This window comes from Thunnus maccoyii, chromosome 14 (genome assembly GCF_910596095.1).
Source record: "Thunnus maccoyii chromosome 14, fThuMac1.1, whole genome shotgun sequence".
Taxonomy (NCBI): Eukaryota; Metazoa; Chordata; class Actinopteri; order Scombriformes; family Scombridae; genus Thunnus; species Thunnus maccoyii.
This window is the reverse complement of record NC_056546.1, coordinates 31,477,749-31,491,930: the sequence shown is the minus strand read 5'-3', so window position 1 is coordinate 31,491,930 and position 14,182 is coordinate 31,477,749. Positions and strand designations below refer to the sequence as shown.

General features: G+C 39.4%; 1 protein-coding gene across 1 annotated transcript in view; it reads right to left on the bottom strand.

Annotated features, from left to right (window-relative positions):
• The window catches only part of vps8 (VPS8 subunit of CORVET complex), a 176,318-nt gene that overhangs the window by 26,963 nt on the left and 135,173 nt on the right, over positions 1-14,182 (bottom strand). The window contains exons 34-37 of the mRNA XM_042434438.1: positions 9,958-10,004; positions 9,718-9,862; positions 748-837; positions 237-425 (exon numbers count right to left, since the gene is read on the bottom strand). Coding sequence (XP_042290372.1) covers positions 237-425; positions 748-837; positions 9,718-9,862; positions 9,958-10,004 — 471 coding nt within the window. The remainder of the gene's footprint in view (positions 1-236; positions 426-747; positions 838-9,717; positions 9,863-9,957; positions 10,005-14,182) is intronic.

Here is a 14,182-nt window from a genome sequence, read left to right as displayed (position 1 = left end):
GCTTTTTCTTAGCTTCACAGTATTCTAAAATGTAGTTTACTTGGTGTTGCAGATGTGTAGCTGTACATGTGCTGATGAAAAAATATAAAAAATGACAGACAAACACACATGAATGTGATATGGGAGTACCACACATATGTACTAAAAGTACAGGAACAAATGTATGTGTGTGTGGTATTTTGATGACTCTCACTCCCACTCTTTCACACACATACACACATACACACTGAAACTACCTCTCTTTGTGGTTGGTCGAGGTTTTGAGAGCTTTGGTGACACAAGACGATAATGTCATTTAGTGAATCCTCTACTCTTGTCAGTGTTGATTCATTCTCTTTCTCCTCCCCTTCATCTTGTCTTCTATGTCCTCCTTCACCTCCTCTGTTTGCCTCAGCAGTGAGGAGGCTCAGTTTTTCCTTCAATGTCTTCCGAGAGAGAGTTTAAAGGCACTTTAGTGACAATAAGAGCTACATAAAAAAGCAATAGTGGAATGCAAGTACATATATTTACTGTATTTAAGTAGTTTATACTTGCTATTGGTACTGTAATTGAGTATTTCCATCTACGTCACTACTGAAAATGATGTCCATATGCACACTGATATGTGTGCATATCTATGACATGTCATATGATATGCCAGTCACTACAACTTTAAGGCCGTTGTATATATGTGTCAAATCTGTAAATGACGGATTATTCATTCATTAATGAAATTAACTGAAAAATCCCTGAGTGATATGTAGTTACCTCCAACAAGACAGTAAAAGCTCCATGAACATCTCCCTTCTTCTCCAGCAGATAGGCTGTAGCCTCATTGTGGTGGTACTTCTGCGTTATCTTAAGGGACAAAGAAAGGATAAAAGAGGGAAAAAGACAGAGAGAAGCACATGAGTAACACTTTATTTGAACCCCCCTATTCAGGGTTAATTAGAGGTCCAAGCAGCAAAGCTTGCTGCTGGAGCCCTATTGTTTTTGTTGTCATTCTTCTTCTTAGTCTTTCAGTGCCAGGATTCCTTGCACTTTCAGTGCCAGGTCCCTATAAATAATAATAATAATAAGAACAACAACAGTCTCTACAAAAACAATAGGTTCCTTGGCAAGGAACCTATTGTTTTTGTAGAGACTGTTGTTGTTGTTCTTCTTCTTTTTCTTCTTCTTCTTATTATTATTTAAGGCCCAAGCACCAAATGGTGCAAAGGCCCTATTGTATCTGAAGGAATTCTTCTTCTTCTTCTCCGCAAGGAATCACATTTTTGGGGGGCTAAAGCTGCTTGAGAACTCACAACACTTTGCACATTCATGAGAAGTGGGGGAACATTGTATCTTTTATAGTGATTGAGCTTGGGTGTGGCCAGCGGGCTCCATAGTGCCCCTACTTTGGAACAAAGTTGCTTTGATGTTCATGAAATTCAGTGGGAGGATTACGCTCATCATTCTGCTCAGAATTTTTTTTCTTTAATTTTTTCACACAACAGGAAGTTAGCCATTTTGGATTTCATGTCTCAAAAAAGGCCCTATTGTATTTCAAGGAATTATTAGGGCCCAAGCACCAAATGGTGCAAAGGACCTATTGTATTTGAAGGAAATGTTATTGTTATTATTATTTATTTATTTTTTGCCCAAAAGAATCGCATTTTTGAGGGGCTAAACATGCTTGAAAACTCACAAAACTCTGCATATGCATCATAAGTGGTGAAAAATGTAATATTTTATGAGTCTTGGGCATATGTGTGGCAAAATGTCTTGATAGTGCCCCCTAGAAAATTTCAAATTTGAAGCCCCCACCTTTAAATTTGATTTGAAAGTGTACCTCCGTACACTTTACCAGCAAAATTTGGTAGGTACATGTATTGTGTCCAGACATACAAAAAGCCTCTTGGAACCATACCAGTCCAACAGGTAGTCAGACATTTTGAATTCAATTTGCAATTTTTGTGTAGGTTTTGCCATTTGCGGGTGTTGTATTTTAATGAACTCCTCTTAGAGCATGCATGTAACTGCCATGATGGACCGGGGGACATGTCCCCCCAATGTACGAAAGAGGGAAATTAGACCCCTGCAAAAATTGTCATCCATTGATACAGGTTCAAGCTCATGAAACTGCACTGTCAGTTACTTTTCTGTGTTTAATTACACTCGGCTAAACACTCCACTTGCCCATTGAAAAGCACTTCCCAGCTGCTTGCTGGCTAATGTCAGGAAGTAACTCCCGCATATATGTGACTGTGACAAGGCCATAAAATCTCAACTTCACTGGACGAATGGAGATTTCTCTGTGTTCAACCAAGCATGTTACTGGATCTGAAGAAGAATGATGCTCAACCTAGTGTTCTTCCACCTTCCCTGCAGAAGAAGGTGAAGGATAACTTCTATTCCCCACTCGCCTTTAAGTGAGTCGACTCTGCTGGTTTCTCCGCAACGTTGCCAAGGATTAGCTGCCATGAAACCCGCTGTCAGAGTGTGAAGATGACCCCCTGTCAACATCCGAGCTGAGAAACTGAGCCGGGCCTAAAAGACGGACTGAAACACACCCTACTCCCTTCTTTGAGCGACACAAGTAAGAGGCTATTAGGTGTGAACACACATTTAACTTAATAAGTTTGCACTTATGCATCATATTCTACTCTGTGTATTTATTACTACACAATGTAGCATGGAGTAGGAAGGGTTGTTTGTTCTTATTTTTTTCTTTTCTTTTTATTTTATAACAATCTCAGAGAAGGCCGAGAGGACTGAACCAAGAAAGATGACAATACAAGAATTGGTAGGAGTTAGCGTCTATGCAGCATCTTTTACGTCACAAGCCAGAGGAGTTATGACTCTAAATTTGGTAGGTACTTGATCATACAGGGATCTCTCCTCTCAGTAAACTTATATTTGGTAAACATTTATGGTCCTAATACAGACGAGCCCAATTTTTTTTACAGATCTATTTCTCACACTTGGATCCCTCCCAGGAGAGAACATAATTGCAGGGACTGCAACTGTTCACTAGACCCATTTAAGGACAGATCTACAGGTGCTGATCAAACACATAAAGGAAGTAGAACAACTATTTATTATTTTATTAAAGAGTTAAATTTGATAGACATCTGGAGGCACTTGAAACCTAATGATGTAGATTACTCATGTCACTCTAGTACTTTTCAGACTTTTTAATCTTGGCAGGATTGGTTTCCAAAGTAAAGGACTACTACTATGGCTGTATATTCATGGGCCGACCATGCTGTCTGGTATATGTGAATAGGAGCGCGGCGGTGGTCGAGCAAGGAGAGCGAGCGGTAGTGAGAACAAAACCTCTGAATGAGAGAGATAAAATGTTATATTCTGCTTATTTCACGGCAGTCACATTTTAACGCACAAATAATACCAGTGAGTGAAAAATAATCATCAAACAGTCAACAAATGATTTACTGTGGACACAGATGCTCTTAGTTTCAGTTTCATTTTCCTCCCCTGCATTTCGCCTTTTCATTCATTCATTACATCCAACTACATACAAGGACAAAATGACAAATTTGTGTTGGTTCTGTGGTTTTGGAATTTCAAATCTGACGCTTACAGTGCGCCATAGGAGCATCAATTGAGGCGCATCAGATGAAGTCAGTTATCGCTCCCAGTGCGTTTAGGCCTTATTAGTTATACCTCATTCAAATCTAGAGAATCACCCCAGAAAAGACAGCAATTAGAATCCAGAATACAGAGTCTTCAAGAACAGGTATTTAGGAATAGAACCTCTGCAGTAGAAAAAGAACTATTGCTCTTAAGAGCAGAGTATAATAAATTATCTGCAGCTAGGGCAGCCTCCGATATATTCAGGCTTAATCAGTCATTTTACAATCAAGGGGGTAAACCTGGCAAACTTCAAGCTTGGCAGATGAAACAACTAGAAACAAAAAAAACATAACTTCAATTATAAACAATAATAGCGATACAATAGTAGACCCTATTGAAATAAACAAAGAATTTAGAAAATATAATGAGAATCTATATGAATCCCAAGTTAAATCTGACCTGCAGGTCCAAAATACATTCTTGGATAAATTGAATATTCAAAGTATTGATGGCATGAAATCTGGTAAATCTCATAGGACCAGATGGGCTCCCAATAGACCTGTATAAAAAACCAGGAAGGCCCAGCAACAGATGTGAGTGAAAACATGAGACCAATAAGTCTATTAAATCCTGACCTCAAAATCCTGTGCAAAATTTTAGTAAGACGGCTGCAAGAATCACTACCCAGTGTGGTGCATAGGGATGAAAATGGGTTTATCTTAGGACGCCAAGGATTCCATAATGTTAGGAGGGTTTTCAGTATCATTCAAAGTCTGGAGGACACCTCAGATAAGGCCCTCCTATCCTTACTCACCGACAAGGCTTTTGATACGGTGGAGTGGCCTTATCTTGGAATGATTTGGATGTGGGAATACATTCTTAAAATAGGTTCAGTTACTATATTTAAATCCATGGCAAATATTAACAAACAGAAATATATCAAAATCGATTGCCATCAAAATAGGATGCCATCAGGGATGCCCCTTATTGTTTACTTTTAGTGATTGGACTATCCCTGCTTTGCTAGAGTTAATAAAAGTGTTTGGTGACATCTCAGGATATGCAATCAATAACACCAAGTCCTCTGTAGAAGCCTCCCAATTTAAAGTGGTATATCAGTTGACATATTTGGGAATATGAACCTTCAATGGAGGAAAGTGGAATCAACTAATAGACAGATGTCCCTGCCTCTGTCCTTGATTAGCAGATTTAACATTATAAAAATGAACACCCTAAAATACTGTATTTTTTTCAGAATATTCCACTGCCTCCACCTGATGACTTTTTTCAGAAACTTAGAAAGTTATTTATTGGGTTCATATGGAAAAATAATTGTGCTAGAATTTGGCTGTCCCTACTAGACTTACCATATTGTAAATGCGGTTTGTCCAAATGTCCAAATATAATCTGGTATTATTAGGCAATGCAACTTAGGTCCATTAAGTTTTATTTTGCAACAAGGGATATTCCACAGTGGAAAGAAATGGAATCAGAGTGCGTATGTTTGCCTCTACCTTTGTATTTATATTCAGATATGTTGCCAAAGTTGATGAAACAAACCACTAATCCAACTGTTAAAAATACAATAAATGTCTGGTTTGAAATGTAAGAGTTTACTAAAGAACCTAGGTTATTGTGACAGTACACTCAAATTTGGGGAAAACATATGGGACAATTCTAGCGTTTCACTCCAGGAAGAGCAGATGCTGTATTTAGAACATGAGCATCAAAAGGATTAGAAAAAATTCTTTCTTTTCAAAAGTAGTAGAAAGTATTGTGTCTCAGCATTGTTTTACCAGCATATCCAAACAACAATCTATTTGAACATTTTCAATTTGCTTGCTGAAACTGCACTTATAAGATGGTGAATGATCTTCTGCTTGCTATGGATTCAGATTCCACCTCTCTGAATACTGGATCTTAGTGCAGCTTTTGGCACCACTGATCACTGTATACTCATAGTATCTTAGGGTTCTGTTCTCGGCCTTTTTTTTGCTCTCTTAATATTTCACTAAACTAAAAAGAGCTGAATATCATTTTCATAGCAGTGGCAATTAATCCCATGACTGCGTATAATTTGGCCAACCTCTGTTTAGTGTAAGGCACACCACATGCTAGTGCTACAAGCTCTCTAATGGCTCACAATACTGCAGCTATAATTTTGACTAAAACAAGAAAATTTGATCATATTACACCTATTTAAGCTTCCCTTCAATGGTTCCCCATTGACATTAGATCAGACTTTAAGCCAAAATTAAAACTCTTCTTTACAATACTCATTATACAATACTATGGACTGAGCACCTAGTTCAGTGGGTGTTGGGCATTACCACATTAACCCATGGTAGGAGAAGGACTATCTTTGTGGGCTTTTTTAGTATATTCTAGTACCCAGTATTGTAGATACTGCAGATTATTATTATTACACAGATTATTATTATTAGTAGAATGAAAATGAGGATGATGATTATTATAGTCAATATGATTGTACTGATTATTTCTAATAGGACAATTATGTTTCCTATTATTAATAATAATAATAATAATAATAATAATAATAATAATAATAATAATAATAATAATAATAATAATAATAATAATAATAATAATAATAATAATTTTATCACACATATTACTAGGGTGACAACAATGATAGAGTCATTTGAATTCCTATTACTGGATTACACACCATTAGACAAAAATGTCCTCACTAGATGTCTATCTGATAGTGTTGTAGATACATTTAAGGAGGCAATTCCATCAGTACTGAATTCAATGCCATGTCTCAATACTACAGAGGACTCTTATGTTAACTTTAGTCCCTCCCAAATTGATAATCTTGTTGATACTGCTGCAGGCTCATTACGAATAACACTCGACTCCATCGGCCCCTTAAAAAGGAAGATAATAAAACATAAGAGGTTAGCTCCATGGTATAACTCCCAAACACGCAAATTAAAGCAAACATTGTGAAAATTGGAAAGGATTTGGCGTTCCACCAAAGTGGAAGAATATCGCTTAGTCTGGCAAGATAGTCTTAAAACATATTGGAAGACCCTCTGTAATGCCAGAGCCGCCTATAACTCAGCATTAATAGAAGAGAATAAAAACAGCCCTAGGTTCCTTTTCAGCACGTTGGTCAGGCTGACAAAGAGTCATAACTCTATTGATCCATGTGTTCCTATAGCTCTCAGTAGTAATGACTGCATTGCAATTTCCTACTACTAAACTCAGATAAAACTGAAGTTATTATGCTTGGCCCTAAACACCTTAGAAACACATTATCTAATGATATAGCTACTCTGGATGGCATTACCCTGTCCTCCAGCACCACCATAAGGAATCTGGGAGTTATCTTTGATCAGGATATGTCCTTTAACTCCCACATAAATCAAATCTCAAGGACTGCCTTTTTTCACTTACATAATATCGCAAAAATCAGGCACATCCTGTCCCAAAAAGATGCAGAAAAACTAGTCCAAGCATTTGTTACCTCTGGGCTGGATTATTGCCCTAACAAGTCTCTAAAGACTCTCCAGCTGGTCCAGAATACAGCTGCACATGTACTGACTAAAACTAGAAAAAGAGATCACATTTCTCCCATTTTAGCTTCACTACATTGGCTTCCTATAAAATCTAGAATAGAATTTAAAATCCTTCTCCTAACTTACAAAGCCCTTAATGGTCAGGCACCATCATATATTGAAGAGCTCATAGTACCGTATTATCCCACTAGAACACTGCACTCTCAGAATGCAGGCTTGCTGGTTGTTCCTACAGTCTTTAAAAGTAGAATGGGAGGCAGAGCCTTCAGCTATCAGGCTCCTCTCCTGTGGAACCATCTTCCAGATTCGGTCCGGGGTGCAGACACCCTCTCTATGTTTAAGAGTAGGCTTAAAACTTTCCTTTTTGATAATGCTTATAGTAAGGGCTTACCAGGCTCGCCTTGGATCAGCCCTTAGTTATGCTGCTATAGGCCTAGACTGCTGGGGGACTTCTCATGTTGCACTGAGCTCCTCTCTCCTCCTCCTCCTCTCCATCTGTATGCATTCATGTAACATCAATTCACTGTTGTCGTTGTTGTTATTCTGTCCCCCCGCCCCTTTTCCCTCTTTCTTTTTCTCTCTCAACCCAACCGGTCAAAGCAGATGGCCACCCACCAAGAGCCGGGTTCTGCTTGAGGTTTCTACCTGTTAAAGGGAGTTCTTCCTTACTGCTGTCACCAAGTGCTTGCTCATGGGGGAATTGTTGGGTCTCTGTAAATTAAAGAGTACGGTCTTGACCTGCTCTATGTGCCTTGAGATGACTTTTGTTGTGATTTGGCGCTATATAAATAAAAATTGATTGATTGATTGATTGATTTATTATTATGGCTGTGGCTCGAGAGGAAGAGCGGGTCGTCCACTAATCAGAGGATCAGCAGTTCGATTGCCAGCTCCTCCAGTCTCTATGTCGAAGTGTCCTTGGGCAAGATACTGAACCCCAAATTGCTTCTAATGGCTGTGCCATCAATGTATGAATCCGTGTGAATGATTAGATTCCCTCTGATGGGCAGGTTGGAACCTTGCATGATAGCCCTGCCCCTGCTACCAGCGTATGAATGTGTGTGAATGGGTGAATGTGACTCGTAGTGTAAAAAGCACTTTGAGTGGTTGGAATACTAGAAAGATGCTATTCAAATACAGTCCATTTACGATTACTACTAATTGAAATGTAACAGGATCACAATTATTATTGATATTAACATGAATTTTGATATGAGTGTCTATTGTTAATATTAGGAATTAGGCAATTTTTTACTGAGTTTATGATATATAAGTATCAGTCTAATATTTTAGGGACTGTGCATCTGAGCATCCTATCCACAGGAGAATTGCTGCAGCATTATCACTCCTTTCTGCAAGTTTCCTGCATTGAAACTAAATGCCTTGGTCTGATCTCTTCTTCAAGAGCACCTAAAGGTTCCCTGGACTTATTGAATGTAAAACTGGTAGAGCACTGCATTCTTTGTGCAAAGTTTAAACTCTTACTAGAACTTGTAAACAGTGCTTTACAACCTGCTAACATGGAATATAAATATAAATGATTGTCAAGCGTGGCCAGCAACTTTCTTCCAAAATGCAATAATTTTTTTAGTCAGTTAAATTATTCTTGGTCACAGTCTACCTGTTACTGAGTCTTATGACCTTTTCTTTCATCTGCTGCTCCCACCATCAGTGAAGGATACAACCAGCCTAAATAGTCTTGTGAAAGTCTGTCCAGAGACTATTGGAATGAAAAATACCAGGGAGAGGGAAGTGTCATGGGCTGCACTATGCTTTTTTACTTATTTTTTCAATTATATACCACAGAGAATTTCATCAAAAATATTCAGTTACATATTGTATCCAATTAAAAGCATGAATATGGCAATTAAACAACAACTCAATAATCTTTAGTGAGTTAGGTCTCCTTCATGTGTGCGTGCAAGGCTCTGTATAGAATGCAAGTAGCTGCTTTGGAGTGACCATTTGTGTGATAACAAGAGTTAATAGTTGATTTATGGTTGTGTTGAGTGGTTATGGTGCCTACGCAAGTAGTGGCGATATGTAGGCTGTAGCTAACATGCAGCTCCTCAAAACTCCAAGACGGCTACGGCAGCTACAGAGATACCACATTGACACAACAAGAACTGTAATTGGTCAGCTTGGGCTGCTTGTGTTTCCTCCTCCAGGTTTCAAATGCCAGTAGAGGTTGTTGAGAGAGAAGACAACATGAAGTGTAACCTTCACTCTCTTACAGTGAATGACACGTGTATATAGCAACTGCATGCAATAGTCTAATGAAACAAGGCTATAAATCTGTCCAGTGTTGAAGTAGTACTACCAACAGGAGAAATCTGAACCGGAATTATAGATAAAACCAACTCAGTAGGTTTATTTGGCAAGTCTCTTGTTACTCCCTGGCATCAACCATAAATCTGGCTTAAGAGTCTATAGCCATTCTAGCAGCTCTGTGAGGCTGCACTTCATTTGCAGTGTTTTCAGCTAAATGCTAATGTCAGCATGCTAACATGCTCATAATGACAATGTTAACGTGCTGATATTTAGCAGGTGTAATGTTCACCATGTCGGTCATCTTAGTTTAGTGCAATTCACATAACCAAAGTATAGTAGGGAATACTTGTATAGCCTCCTCCAGTCTGTAGTGCTGGGAAGTCCGGAGGAAGCTCAAGAGCTGCTGGGAGGCAAAGCGGCACAGTAAGTCCAGCAGAAGCTCATGGAGGTCACGTTCCAGAGGTAGGATGGTCCATGAAGGATGGCCTTCCCTGAATAACAAAGCAGATGAGATGTGAGAAGGAAAGGAAGGAGAGACAGACAAAGAGAAGAGAATGTTATGATCAGAACATAAAGCACACAGTACCGTGACTCCAGGAGGCAGCTGAGGAACTTGAAAAGAAGCTGGTCATCCTAGAGACAGACAGAGAATTATTAAGCGTGTAACATTAACCTGGTGGTGACTTTAGGTGTCACAGGGTTATTCAGATTAATTTTTGTTATCAGAAATAATCAATAATTAATAATTAAAAATAGGATTGAATTCACATTACACCCAAATTTAGTCATAACATTATTTTAGCCAAGTTTGTAGTATCAATGAAATAACAACACAATGAAGGCAATTTGGAGTACTTTGTATGGCAGAGGTTGACTTCAACAATATTCAGGCAAAAACCACCAATGCAACTTCTTGTTATAACAATTTAATTCTACTTCAATAATAATAACTACAGCTGATACTATTCAAGTACAAGAAACATCAATATAATTGGAAATCCAAGCTAATGGTATGATTATATACAGTGCATATGTGTGTGTGTGTGTGTTTGTGGCATAAGGCAAAGGGAAGCTACACAGCAATATGGCTGACTCATCCATGTGAGGTGGGTGAAGTCACATGTATAGGAGTGAGAATACACACAATAGAACCGGCGAAAACAAGTGGGAGGATTGAAAACACCAGCCAGAGAGAGAAAGAGAGAGAGAGAGAGAGAGAGAGAGAGAGAGAGAGAGAGAGAGAGAGAGAGAGAGAGAGAGAGAGAGAGAGAGAGAGCGGAATGCATGCAAAGTTTAACTGGGTGAAACGACTACGAAAGTAGAGCTGAATCAACAGTCAGATCGACCAAAACAACACAGCTTAAAGGGGACCTATCATGTTTTTCCTTATTTTCAGTCATATATATAATGTTACAGTGTCAGATGTTCATGTTAAAAGTGGCTGACGTGTCAAATAATGAGGTAAATGTATGCAGAAATAATCCCTGTGAGCAAAAAGCACCGGCTTCAGACTGCTCTGAACACTCTGTTTCTAATGTTTTTTTCTACTTTCAGCCTGAGCTGATGTTGGCTCATGACAGATTTCTTTATATGGTCATCTGGCCACACAGAGCGCATGGGTTCATTGCTCTGCTCCGCTAACACTATGGCATTTCCACTGTTTTGGGGGTAGCAACAAGCCATGACTCCATTACGCAGCACTGTAAAGTAAAATAAGTTGTTGTAGGGGAATGAGGGTCAGGCAATTGCAACCTGGAATGAGTGCCAGGGCGCGATGACCTGTACCGATGCCAAACATGTCAGTCCACCAAACCAAAACAGGAGACATCTGGAGATATTAGGAAAGAGGTGGAATACCACATACACACACTTAGTGCAGAGACACCCATTCACATAGTACAGAGACGCCCACTCAAATCTATTTTAAGTCCAAAGTTAAGTGAAATTGAGAAATGTCCCACCATTCTTCTTTAGAATTTGAGGGTGCGACTCAAATATAACTGAAACTTTACTTTTGATTTACAACTTAACATATTATTTAATACAATGAAACAAATGAAAATGGCATGGCCAAAAATATTGATACCCTAATTTAATGTTTGTAGCACAGCCTTTGGAGGCAATAACTGCAGTCAATCGCTTTCTGTAACTCTGAATAAGGTTTCTCCACTTCTCCACTGGTAGTTCGGCCCACTCTTCTTGAGCAAAGTGCTCCAGTTCTCTCAAGTTTGATGGGTGCTGTCTCCCAACTGCAAGTTTCAGCTCTTTCCACAGATGTTCAATGGGATACAGATCAGGACTCATAGCAGGCCACTTCAGAATCATCCAATGTTTTCTTCTCATCCGCTCTTCAGTGCTTTTTGATATATGTTTGGGGTCATTATCCTGGTGGAAGACCCATGACACTGGGCTGTATGTTTCACTCCAAAATTCCTTGATACTCTCCTGATTTCATTGTGCCCTGCACAAATTCAAGGCGCCCAGTGCCTGAGGCAGCAATGCAACCCCAAAACATCAGTGGCTTACTCTATGTTTCATGGTAGGCATGGTGTTGTTTTCTTTGAAGGCTTCATTTTTTCTTCTGTAAACATAAGGTTGGTGTGATTTACCAAAAAGCTCTAATTTCTTTACATTGACCATGCCTATTACCTTTTTTCTGATGTCTTCAGACACCATTTAGTTTTCCTTCTGTTTTCAGTGATGCACACTGCAAACCAAACTTTTCATGCAATGATAATAAAATATATTTTAATTTAAACACTGTTCAGGGCGAATGGTGCATTATTTTAATAAAATGTAAGGGTACCAATAATTTTGGCCACGACTGTGTTTGTACATAAGCTTTTTGTGGGACTTAAAAGAACACAGTTTGGGATCGTTATTCTAGTGAGTGTATCATGACGGTCGTATGACATTAGAACCTTTGTGACAAGAGTATTGACAAGCCATCGGTCACCATCTCATTCTAACTGTAGTTTCTGTGGATTTACATGGATGGGGATTGCACTACCAAGGCTATATGCCAGATGTAGCTGTGTGCACAACAGCGGTAGTAGCAGCTCTAAGGATTTGTTCAACCATCCTTGTAACAATTTTTCTTGTGTATTTGCATACACAAAAAAACAAAATGCTGTTCCTCCCAGCCCACAGCAGTGCAACAACAACAGAAAGGATAACGATATACTGTATATCTAAAATATTCCCTTTAAAAAAAATGATAAAAACATATAAATCCCAAGAGAAAAAAAAAAACAAAAAAAGAATGAGCAGTTAGCAACAAAAGTACATGTCTCAGTTAAATGTAGAGAGGTAGAGTGTTCTTGCATGTCAACATGTGACCAGCACTGATAGGGGAGTTATATAATCCATTTTGCTGTCCAGAGAACATTAGGCAATATGATTGTTAGAACTGCCAGTTTGTGTGGGTTAACGGTTAGCCTAGCTTGCACCTCCAGGCAAGGCCATGGCCTCCTGTCCACTGGGCATAGCAGACCAAGCACGCTAAGCTGATTTAGCTTTCCCAGCCAGTATTTCACATAGCAGACATCTTTGTTACGAATGCCCAAAAGAAACTGATGATCATAGACATATTTCCCTTGCACTCCACACAATGACATAGATGTAGACATGGACAAAGACACTGAAAAGTTGGAACTAGGAGAGGCCACCGCAAACGTCAGTTGCGCTGCCATCACACCAGTTCATGTAGAGAGAGGGACAATTCAGACTGTTTCAGTCCGACTGAGGCACTAATTTCCCTCACAAGGTCATGCATTAGTTCTCTGACTACTTGCACATATGTTATGTATGACCTCACAACTTCTGACAAGGTATCCAAAGCATGCAATGTGTTATTTAGGATTAAAGAGTGCATATTTACAGTGAGTATTGTACCCTGCAGGGTTTTACCAAGGCCCTGCAATTGTTCTAGCTGAAAGAGGAGTTTCTCTTGGATTTCTGGCATTTCCTTGTTAAGTTCACCCACTTGTCTTTTGAGTGTACTGGGACTGATGGAGTTGGCAGCAGAAAGGCTGATGGCTGATGCAGCTGCAAGCAGACCACCTAGGAATCACTTTGGTCATTTCTTTCCACTGAGGTCTTCCTCTGTAACTAGAATTGTTCTAAAATGTGGACAGTTGTTGGCCCGGCAACTGTGTCTTGGGTTTGGGTTCCACTTAGTCTGCCTTCCAACAGTTGTGGAGGTAGTCTTATGTGTCTACAATACACATCCAGAGGATCTAAGTGAACATAGGTCTTCTGAATGTAGAAGTGACAATGGGTGATTAAGAGCCTTGGAGTCTCTTGCAGGATGATGCCCATTGGCAGGTCATATTCTATCATGTCAATGAATTGAGTGAACTGTAGGTTGCTGGCATCCTTTTACATATGCCCTGGTGTCTTTGAGCATGGATGGCCAGTATGCAACTTGTTGGAGGATTTGGTAGGTAGCTTTGTAGCTTCTGTGACCTCCAGTGGGAACATGCAGCTTGGCTCCTGCACTGGAAAGCTGGTTGAGTACATGTTGGATTTCAGTCAGATGTGCCTGAAATGTCTGACTGCGTATGATGATGTCATCCATGTAGATGATGTTTCCATGAGCGGCAGCATCATGAGTTATCTTCTCACGTGACAAGGCATGAGGTAAGGTGGCAAGACAGTGTTCAATTTCCCAAATACAGTTACTGACATTAGAGTCGCGACTCCCTGGGTCAAAGTGCTCTACAACCTTTGCGAAAGGAGTCAAGCATACGCAGACTGGTGGGTTGATCCTCTTTTGAATGGCATAACTGTGGAAGTCTGACCCCATCTGA